General features: G+C 45.1%; 2 protein-coding genes across 2 annotated transcripts; both read right to left on the bottom strand.

Annotated features, from left to right (window-relative positions):
* Positions 1–492: 492 nt before the first annotated feature.
* LOC127301835 (acyl-[acyl-carrier-protein] desaturase 4, chloroplastic) lies at positions 493–2,173 on the bottom strand. The gene is made up of 2 exons (XM_051332114.2): positions 1,991–2,173; positions 493–1,911 (listed from the first exon to the last, which is right to left on the bottom strand). Exons 1-2 carry the CDS (start codon positions 2,053–2,055, stop codon positions 744–746), a joined length of 1,233 nt encoding a protein of 410 aa, XP_051188074.1. The 5' UTR covers positions 2,056–2,173; the 3' UTR covers positions 493–743.
* A 5,291-nt stretch (positions 2,174–7,464) lies between these two features.
* On the bottom strand, positions 7,465–10,815 carry LOC127301834 (DNA-directed RNA polymerases I, II, and III subunit RPABC5). The gene is made up of 5 exons (XM_051332113.2): positions 10,537–10,815; positions 10,168–10,231; positions 9,123–9,181; positions 7,803–7,897; positions 7,465–7,717 (listed from the first exon to the last, which is right to left on the bottom strand). Exons 2-5 carry the CDS (start codon positions 10,201–10,203, stop codon positions 7,692–7,694), a joined length of 216 nt encoding a protein of 71 aa, XP_051188073.1. The 5' UTR covers positions 10,204–10,231; positions 10,537–10,815; the 3' UTR covers positions 7,465–7,691.
* Between the last annotated feature and the right edge of the window lie 893 nt (positions 10,816–11,708).

The following is an 11,708-nucleotide window of genomic DNA, read 5'->3' as shown; positions in this document are numbered from 1 at the left end:
GTGGGACGCGACGCAGCGACGCCATGATCACGAGCAATGGATCCAACAGCCGGCGGCCCAACCAAAACGCGGATTCCCGCCACAGAGATCCTCGCGCCCGATCTGATCTTGCCGCGGAAAGAAGAGGATCCAACCTCTGATGACGAAGCATCAAGCAGGCGGATCGACGAATTCTCCCACCAAATTGATCTCCTCCTCTTCGGATGAGAGATCCATCCTCTGTGATCGCACGAAACGATGCCCACCATCGAGTCGAGTCACGGGAGGTTGTTGGGAGCTTACTGTGTTTGCGGTGACGGCGAGAGGGGGGCGGCTTCGTGGCCCGGCGGCGTTGGCAGTCGGGGCGATGTTGGCGGCCGAGAGGGCCCGGGGCTGTCGCGCGCCACCGAACAAAATATTACTGAACGGCACACATTACCATGCAGTGCACACGAAATCTATAGAATCCATTTACTGCACAAACTTAGCTCGACTAGATAATTACTCCCTCTGTTCGGAAAAATAGTCGAAGGCTAGATTGAACAAACCAACAAACGCATACAATTTGCATAGGTGGAAGCTAAATAGCTTCCTCGACTTCACTGGCTCAACTCGAATCAAAAGTACGTAACACGGTTGCGTAGAAAGCTTAGGTTACTTATTACGACGACGATCCCTCATCCTGCCGCTGATGTTGCTGCTTGTTATTCATGGATCGGAATTAAGTAGTCCGCAAGACCGTGCGGAGTAGATGGATGCATGGATCAGGCTCTTATGCAAACGGACCTGTCGAAGACCCAGCTGAACCTTGCGAACTCGGGCTCTTTGGCGGCTTTGATCGCACGGTCGTGGGCCAGCTCCTCCATCCGGCGGATCTTCCGCGGCATCCCGCACACATAGTCCTGCGCGCGCCGTCCCTCGCCGGACAGCTGTCCCCCGGCGAGGTCAGCCACCTTCCACCTCCGCACGAAGTGCTCCACCATGTCTCCGTAGTCCCTCGCCGTGTACACCTCGGCGCGCTGCGCCACCGCCGAGAAGTGTGCAAAGAGGTCGGCGTCGCGTCCGTCGGTCATGAGCTGGCCGGGCATGGTGATCTTGTCGCGCAGGACGGCGGCCAGCGCGCGCACCATCCCGTCCGGGTCGAGCTCGAAGAGCTTGGCGGACATCTTGGTGTATGCCGTCTCGTGGCGCTTCTCGTCGGCGGCGACGACACCGCAGATCTTGGCGAGGCAGCGGTCGCCGTGGCGCGCGGCATGCCTGGCGGTGCGGGAGTGGGAGATGAAGGTGGCGCGCTCCTGGAAGGCGCCGTAGACGGCGTTGTGGTAGGGGCTGGACGGCCTGAGCATCTGCATGCCGTTGCGGAGGAGGTAGTGGACGGTCCTCTCCACCTGGCGCATGTCGACGCGGCCGGAGAGGTAGAGGTAGCGGTTGAGGAGGTCGCCGTGGCGGTTCTCCTCAGCCGTCCAGCCGCGGAGCCAGCGCGCCCAGGGGAGGTCGCTGCAGCCCGTCTCGTCGCAGAACCCCGCCACGCGGTTGCCCATGCACATGTACGTCGGCAGCGCCTCCTCCGTCACCATGTTGCCCACCAGGCACACCAACACGTCGTCCGGCACGTCGGCGGCTCGGGCCTGCAGCTCCTCTGTCGTCATCGTCATCGCCGGCTGCTGCTGGACGATAGAGCCTGCTGCTGCTGCTGCTGCAGAGAGGGAGAAGCAGGGGAGCAGGTCGCTGGGCTGCCACGCGTCCTCCACCGGGGTGAGGAGCGGCAGAAGCTGCTCCTCCACCCATCCTCCCAAGCCCAGACACCGCATCGTCTCCACCTGCTCAGGGGCCGGCGCCATCCCCGCCATGGTGCCCTCGAAACTAGTCGTCACGGTGGCTTTGCTGGCCCATCTCCCACCGCCTGATCTTCTCGCAACCCGGCTCCCATACCTGCATACATCACCTTGCTCATGAGTCATGACGACCTCGTCTACATGTGTGCGCGATGAATACAGCCGTGCGGACGTACCAGCTGCTTGGATGCGCCGGTGCCGGCATGGCCAGACCGTGCGGGAAACACTTGAGCGTGCTCATCTCTTTCAGAGATGCTGCAGACGCAAACGCTTCACTGAAGATGCAGTACTTGCAGGCAACGTGATGAACCCCAGCATATTTGCCTTGTATATATGCACCTACCTACCTGTTGGACTTGGCTGCGGACCAAATGGACATTGATCTACAGATCGGAAATGAAGCAGTATGCAGGCACGTGCCAAAGTGTGACCATGATGCCATGTTTCATGCGGAGAGTCGATGAAGAGGAAAACATTTTGTGTTGTAATCAAGATTGTCTTCAAACTTAAATTCATTACCTCGAATTATTACTTCTATGAATCTATAATGGTGGCCAACTTTTATGTTAGTTTAGGATTTTAAAAAAATGAAACCGTGTCTAGGAGGAACTAGACACTTTGTAATATAGTAGAAGCGGGACTTGTTGTGACAATTTCGAAATTCGTCCCTGATAGGAATCAAACTCCGGTCGTTGGGGTGCGCCACTGCGATCCCAATCACTGGGCTAAGCCCATGTAGCAACATAGATACTAAGCTACCTATGAGGTTATTCCGTATCCAATTAATATGCATGTTGTTTGATTTAAACATAAACTCCAGTTCCCCTAGGCTTACTCTACACGAAGAAACTAATGAATATAAATATACTGCATAGCCTTTTTTTTTTATCAGTTTGGACTTTTGGTTAAACTAGGAAACATACCCGTGTGTTGCATCGGGGAGAAAAATTACATGACACTTGAGGTCGAGAAATATTTCTGTTTCTCATACAGTCATTGAGTGCTGAAATAATATCGAGGAACTTACAAAACACACAACAATAAATAAATACTTCTCAGTTTAATTTATTTTTTCAATAATAGAAGAGAAATGAAAACCATGAGTAATGAAGAATGATATAAATCCGGATAAAAATGGATCCCTAGTTTTTTCAAAGACCTGCACAATCGTATTTGCTTCTTGCACATGTCGAAGAAGAGGCCCATCTCCAAACTGTTAGCATTATGATGGCCGGATGATGTGTCGAAAAGACTGTCTCTGGATCTTCTAATCCTAACCTTAAACTTGACAGAAACATAGCCGGCAGATAAGATACACGGAACTTTACGGGTGTGTCCAGGTACTTGATTGAAACACGGCATGAAAATTAGTCATGATAGATGATCGTATGTTCCTGTACTCGCGCATCTTGCTTTTAATCAGATACACGCCCTTGTGTTCTAACCTTTGCTTGGTAAATCTGCGGCAACAATCTGGGCGACAAAGATCTTCAAATAAGCTAAATATGTACGGTATAGATAAATTTAGACTCTTCTAGAACAACTCTCTCCTCGCATGCATGCGCTTGAAGAAAGTCCGTGGGCAGCCCCGTGCGCTTAGCACAACGATCGGCCTCTCGATTTCTGTTGTGTCGTGACATCGACACCGAAACCAGGCCCGGACCGCTGTCGCCCAAGTTCCTAGATTTTGAGTACACTGTACACGAGCACCGCTGCGCGGTCCATAGAAAAGTAGAGCCACACACGGTGCTTCTCTCGGGGGTGGCCTTTTTGGGTCTCGTCAACAGACGCTGCTCCGCGGAACCATGACGCCGAGCTCGCCGGACACGGTCTCGCTCGCCGGATGGGTCAATTGCTTGATTTCCACCACAGGGTCTCTGCTTCCTTCTTGTTTCCTTCTATCTGAGGATCATTACATAACCAATCGATCAATCCTCCAAAGAGAAATAGCTCTCAATCTATTCCCAAATCATCTAGCTTGCAGGCTAATGCGCTTCATCGACATACATGTACAACCCTACAGTTCGGCATGCAGGGATAATGGCGATCCGATGCTAGGTGAAACGGATGAGCGACACTACTCCGGAAGCCATGGGACGGCGCCCCCGACTATGCTAACACTGAAAATTTTGGTCGATCCCATTCCAATCTCTTTTCAATCATAATTTTCTATCGTGACATGTTTTCCGAAACTTTGGCTCCGGCTCCCTTTATTTAGAAACTTCAAAAGACATATCTATAGGTTTCAAAAGAATCCAAATGTATAGTCGATGCTGTATCCAGCGAGTATGTAAAATTGAAATTCTTTATATTGTAGGCCACATAAAAAATGAAAAATCCGATAAAGTTCAAAGTTTTGAAAATAAGCACCATTCACTATACTTAGATTCATACCCTTTACATTTTTGTGCATCTCGAAACACAAATTATTTTAACTTGTCATTTTAGAAGTTTGTAGGATATATCATTGGGTACTTCTAGATTTTTTTATATAATTTTGAAAAACTTATAAAGTCGATTTTCAAATTGTTTAAGATAAATGGATCACTAGAACTCCAGCAAGAAATCCCTACTCATATGTTTAAGATGGAACTGGAAGAGCATATGATGGAGGAAGAGATGAGACATGGGTGTCTATTGTTTGATTCAACAAGAAACCTTTCGATCAAATGCAACTTAAAATATTATTTTCTCGCATAGCACACATGAACTTCCCTACGACCGATCTTGCTGTTGTTAAATTGGTGGCATATATACAGATGCACATGATCTTTACATGTGCATCGCAGAAGAAACTCGAGGACCCGTAGCAACGCACGGGCATTCACCTATTTGGTTAAATTGGCTAGCGCAAATATCTTAACCCTTAATTTGAGAATTCTTCCTTTGTGGCAGAAATTTTTATTTCAACGAGGCAAAATACATGACATTTTTTTTACTAATTAAGAACATTTTTTATAACTTTTTAATACAATTTTTTAAAGCCATATAGTCATACAAAAGCATAATCTCCCGGTATCAAGTACCTCAAGTGTTCGCACGTGTCATCCCCAAACGTTGTTTCTTCCTTAATCTTGTTGACAGGTAGTAGTTGCCTTGGGAATAAATAATTTTCACCTTAGTTGTTTCACCCGAGCTTACTAAGAACTTGGGTCGGCAAAAGTCAAGCAAAGCAAGACAATACTACTCAAAAGTACTTTGTGGTCATGGAATGGTCAATGAGTCAAAGATGAAGAGAAGAAACAAAAGATAAAGTCAAAGATAGAGCCTGTGAAGGAATTCAATTAGGTGGAGGGGTTGCTTCACCATTGTCCATATTCTTATTGTATAGCGGCATTCGAAAATGAGGATGTTTCCACCAAGATCTAATTTTTATTTAATATCATTTTAAAAATCCGCATAGTTTTCCATATTTATTCCTTGAAAAAGGAAAAAAAATATGTAGTTAGTCCATGACATATGGCCACATATGTTGTATAGCCCGCCCCACATGTAAGGACATAAGTGATCTTTTAAAGTGCATGGATCTCTATACTTCCTCCTTTGCCACAATCTAAGTCGAATGCTCTAAAGTTCGACCAAGTATGTAGAAAAAATGAAGACATTTAAAGTACAAAAATAGATTCATCTCTAACTAGCTACATTTTTTTTCATATGATATATAGTTGCAATTGTAATAAACTTGATTAAAGTTTACATCGTTTGATTTTTGTAAAAACTTATATGCATTACAATATGGCGAGGAGGGAGTAGGTCTCCTAGTAGAGTGAAATTCCTTCACCAAGAGAACGCTATGTCCGTTCTTTGGTCGTGAGTCATGATCACATATCTATGGAAAATGAGAGATCATCATTATAGTTTCATGATTCTCGCGAATGTATTCAGGTAGGCATTGCATTCTGAAGCTCGAACACATTGCAATGTTTCATTTCAACACTTCGACTTCAAGTCCTGATCCTTCAATACAACGTCTGGCAGAACTACATTACTAGCAGCAGATGCTACTGTTTTTCCCGATCAAGAGCATCATGGCGGACTCAGCGATGGCATGTGGGTATGGTAAATGTTGCACATGCATACTATCTGTAGGCTGTAGCACGCCCTTTATTATCCCCTTGCTCCTAGCTACCAGCAATCCAGCATCGGCCGGGCCATTTTTATGCAAGTTCTTGAGTTCAATGTGGTGGCATATGCGTTGCGTGCAGCTGACAAGCCAAACATTGAATGTGTCGCACAATTGCTCTGCCAAGCATTGCTTTCTCTTCTTCTCTCTCAACTCATGTGCATTCTCTGTCCTGTTCCTACACTTACCCTGGAAGCGTAACGTGTCACGCTCCATTCATAGTTTGATACCACGACCTGCCCCAATGGTGGCAGCCAACATTTCTACTCCCTCCGAACCTCATAAAGTTTGTTTAAGATTTGTTAAAAGGGTATGTCTATGTCTGAGTTGACTGAGATTTTCATAAGTCTCAGTCACCTCAGAAAAATGCAACTGCAGTACAAAGAAAAGTGCATCTCACACATTTTCGACAGAAAAATACAATTGCACTTTTTTAACAAAAAAGTGCAACTCAAACACTTTTTTGTAAGTGACTTAGACTTAACAAAATCTCAGTTGACTGGGACATAGCAAAACCCTTATTAAAATTTGAATATATCTAAATGCTATTTAGTGTCTAGATACATCTAAATTTTAACAAATGTCACCTTTATGAAATGGAGGAAGCACTTTCATTTTACTTGGCCGAGGAACAATCTGGACGTACGGACAGGCGTGAACCCCAATAGTATGGGAAATCCAACTCGACTCACGTGTAATATAACCCCATTATGTGAAAACATATTTTAAAATGTTAAAAATTCTGAAATAAAATTTCACACATACATCTAGACATGCTTTTTTCAAAAAAAAAATTATATGTCCCGTGTAAAAAAAGAAAAACATTGATGCTCCAACACAAGTTATGTAGCACTTTTTTGTCTTTCTTATAAAAGCTAAATAAAATGTTCCTTTCTCACTAAATCTTGTATAGACCATGGAATGTATGGATATACATGCACACATTTTATTTCGATTTTTGTGACATTTTTAAATTTCGTTTTTAATTACTTTTTAATAATAGGTTCATATACACCTATCACCCAAGTCACCACCTCCTAGTAGTATGGGGATATGGGCTACTTTGTAATACTAGCCCAATTAGCTTGGCAGCTCCAGGGCTTAGGAAATACACGTCGATGAAGAATCTGCAGCTCAACAGAATGCCCTTGTTCAACTGGACACCTTATATAAAACAAAAGTAGTACAAAAGAGCATCTGGACTTTTTTTCTACTTAGACCTGAGATGTATAATTCCAAGTTTCAAACCCTGCAACTCAACGCATGATGCATTCAGAGCCAACAAACGGATTTTTTTGATGCTATGAGCATACGACTGTGCCTTCCGCATGCATGTTCACTATGTGAAGAATTGGTATGAGATCGAGTTCTCAGAGTTCACGTGCTCACTGGCCCAGCTGCAGACTTCAATGGCAAACCGGGAACATGAAGCTAGTACAATCAATCAGTACCAACACAAACAGTTTCTCTTAGACAAACGTAATGGTTGAATGATGAGATGTGCATGGGTGCCCACAACAAACAAGATGAAACGTAAAACACGGATTTATAATTCCAAAGCTTACAACTTTGACAAGGTTCATACTGGATAGTGCATACATACGTTTGTTAATAGTATCGGAAATTACATGAAGTAGAAACGCCATTATCACACTAACAGTCCTTGGACATTCAGGAACGAACAAACTTCACATTAGTACCTCACACACCCATGTCGAGAAGAGGAACAAGAGGGTTTCACAGCAGGATGGGTATTAACTTGTCTCCGTTTTCTCCAGTGCTGAAAATGAGCAAGTGCCACTATCAACTGACACGGTAAAGAAAGCAAACATAACTCAGAACGATCCATAACAGCATCTACTTACTGTTGTAGTTGAGCAACTTCTCGATAAGGTCAACATGGGTCATGAGCATACGCCGGCAGCAGTAGCGAACCAAGCCCAATGCATCCAGAGCATCCCTAACAACATAAATAACCATAAGAAAGAAGATGAATAAAATTAGATTTTGACACACGATTTAAACAGGATATGCAATGCAACACTTATCAAATAAACCATAAAGGACATTATTTTCACAATTGTACTCTCTAGAGATGTAGGTCTAGGTACGATAAAGAGGTTTTTCTATAGTGCCAACTGGAATGCATACCTCTTGCCATTTTATAAGTTTTAGGTATTGGTAAAAACATCGATACATATGTCCAGGTGTAGTGTCACATTGCATCGATTCCAGTATTTCAGAAGTCAAGTGTCTTGATCACACTCAACAGTAGGAACGGAACTATAGGTTGCATCATGTACGTTTGTCTTATCTTTACAGTGTCCATTTACAAGAAACGCAATATTATTCACTCCATCATATCATCAGTGTAAAACACCAGAGAGAATGGAAAGTAACTAACCTGATGACACTTGATTTTTTGCCAAGACTAGTATATGATATGTACCTCATTACTTCGGACACCAAGAAAATGTAATACAAATTTAAGTACTGCACCGTAAAAGGATTCAACAAAAGCAACCTTGTCCATATTCACCTGTTTTGTTTAAACAGTCGCATAACTCTTAACTACTCTGCATATCCCAGTTACAGTCATATCTCACTGAAATGCCACCAGTAGAAGACTTGCAAAGGTTCTTAAAGCGAGGAAACTGACACTAATACTACATCAACATAGCTCATCTCTCCACTATTCATCATGGATCAGGTCCGCTTCAGTGTTCACTGGTGTACCTTACTCACAATATATAGAGCATCGCTCTCACGTCCCTACTGTCCACAAGCTAAATTCTATAATACTCCCTCCGATTCATATTACTTGCCACTAGTATGGATGTACCTAGAACTAAAATATGTCTAGATACATCTATATTAGTGACAACTAATATGGATCGGAAGGAGTAGCTTATTCTACTCATTTGTCCGGGCATAATGTATCACAGTTGTTGACAACTTGACATGTACATTTGTACAACAGATCTGGTGTTCCTCACTTCCTCACATGGAGATGAGGAGCAACAACGCACATGATCTATGTGAATATGTTTCCTTCCAACGAAAAAAACAACCAAATGCAGGATGCCTCAACTCCCGCAACACGATCAAAGACAGAGCCTTACTACAATATGCACAATCAAACTACATAACAGTAAGCAGGATGCAAAAGGTGCACAAATTTTTACCCTTCCGTGTAATCGGCCTGGAGAAGATCGAGGTAGTGGTCCCACTTGTTACCGATCACCTGCGCAAGCAAGGAATATTAACTGTTCAGTTGATTTCTAATTCTTTTTCTCGCAAGGACCAGGAGTTATGTCGATGCATTAAAGCAACAGAAAAAATACAGCGTTATTACTTTACAAAATTTCAAATGGGAAAATTTGTCAGTTAATATCACCCTGGAACAATCGATGAGCCACACTATAAATAAACCCTGGTGTCAAATCTTGGTACAAAAAACTAGGGGACCATGGACAAGAAATAATTTGTTAATTTTTTGTGAGGATAGATGGGGAAACTCTCAGAAATCAACACAAACCTAGAACCAGAGTCTAGAGGCGGCGGATGCCCTAACAGACGGTGTGACCTAATCTGCAGCACGCGTCCATAGATGTCAGGACACTAACAACTCCTCCGTAAGTTAACTGACAATCAGACAGAACAGAGCGAAGGATGACAAACAATGATAGCAATGATGTCGAACATGGCATCGATCTTTACTCGTTTCGGTGCAATTGAGAGCACAGTCAACCGTTCATTCACCGCCGGTGACTCAAAGCCGCCCAATTTTGACTGCTCCACACCAAAGCCACCACCTTTCCCCAATCACAGAAATCTCCACACCAGCCCCAGCACCCAACAAAGCACCACCATTTCCTTCACACCTCGTCAAGCCGACAAGCAGAACAAAATTCGGTTACCAAGCCAACTACCACATCTTCAGCCATGGTCACCACAACAGATCCCATCCTCACAACCACTTCACCAATTACCTCCAACATGCCTTCATCTTCTACAAACCACCACTTCTCCCAAAACACCAATCCTATTTCATAGAGGGTCCTGACAATAGAGGGTGGCAGACTAGAGCAGGAGCCCCAGTACGGAAATTGACGAAACACCTAGCGACACGGAGCAGAATCGGCGACACCAGAGACACGGCGAACCCTAGAAGAAACGGCGGGGAGGAGGAGAAAGGCTAGCTGAGGGAGGGTGGATGATGGGTTTTACCTTGCCGCAGGTGAAACAGCGCACGGGGATGATCATCTTCGACGCTACGACTACGCCGCCGCCACTGGACAAAAAACACTAGAGTGTTAATTAAACGGAGCAATTCATTTGCAAAGCAGAACATCAGTACCAGCAACAAGCTTAGCAATGTACCGTCAATCTTTTTTCCATACAAGTTATCTTAAATCTGCACAAGTATCTAAAATGAATTTATTTTTCAAACAAGCATCACCACATCAGTACTACTTAGTAGCGGCAAGAATCGTCACAGCATCAATCACGAACACAACACCTTACAGCATCGCAGAACAGCATGTATAGCAGAAAGCAACCAACAGGAGCTGAACAAAAGAGGGACGCGAGGCTAACCTCTGCTTTGGGACGAGGTCGGCTGGGTAGGAGGTCGACCGAGGAGGAGGTTTGCCGGCGGGGACGGGGTCGGCACGGAGGTGAGCGGCCCGATTCGCCGCGGCCGATCTGGGAGGGCGGGAGCGGCGGCAGTCAGGCGAGGACAGTGGGAACCGGCCGGAGACGGGGGTTACCGGCGGAGGACGGTGGAGGCCGAGGTTTGCCGGCAGGAGTGGCGGAGCTGGCCTACTGCGTGGGTGGCGGCGGGGGCGATTTGGTCGAACCTCGTGTGGCTCGATGCGCAAAGAGAACATTGGGATATCGTGGGCCAGGAGAGAGATGGGCTGAATGCATCGACGGCCCGTCAGTTAACGTAAATGGGCTAGAAGAGACAGACCCATGCCCTAAAAGAATCTTTTCTTCACTACCGACGGTGAGCAAGCAGGAATCAAAGCTTTTTTTCGAACACACTACTATCACGGACGGTCACACATATGCAGTGGCGAGCAACGCAGAAAAAAACTGGAAGGGGTACACTTCCAAAAAAAAAATTGAGACCCCCATAATTGTGAAGCACGTTCGCCAAATAAAGATGGCTCTGTGTTGCCTATTCATATGGTCGGCACAGTGGTGGTCTTACCTCCATGAGCACACATCTTACCTCTGTAGGCACCTTTGAAAAATCGAGCCCAAGAAACTGTTTTAACAGGTCTGGAGCTTGACGAAATCACCATAGGCACCCGCTATCGATGGAAACATCACCTTCCACTAAATAATATCCACCTTTTAGAGAAATCAAAATGTAAAAACTATAATTTGATTTTTAATGGATTTGAATGCCACTACCCTCCTAACTATCATAGATTGGTTCTCTCAAGCAAGAATCCAGCAGGGAATGATGCGGGTGTAATTGGGCGTTTTGGTGTGGGTTTTGGATGTCCCGGTTTTAATTGGCGAACAAATTAAAAGAAAAGCGAGTGACCGAGCGGAACCTTCCGACAAGGCGAAGCAACCCTAGGGCAGAGGTGGCGCGTCGGTGATGAAGGCGTCGAACTCTGACAACCCTATCTTCCCATTGAGTGGCTACATATCTCTCATGCTCTCTGACGGAGATGCGGACGATGTCGTCCGGTGACAGGGGCAACTCCAGTGAAGATGGCGTGCTCCGGTGATTTATACGGATTCCAAAGACT

This window comes from Lolium perenne, chromosome 5, assembly GCF_019359855.2.
Source record: "Lolium perenne isolate Kyuss_39 chromosome 5, Kyuss_2.0, whole genome shotgun sequence".
NCBI lineage: Eukaryota > Viridiplantae > Streptophyta > Magnoliopsida > Poales > Poaceae > Lolium > Lolium perenne.
This window is presented reverse-complemented; position numbering and strand designations above follow the sequence as displayed.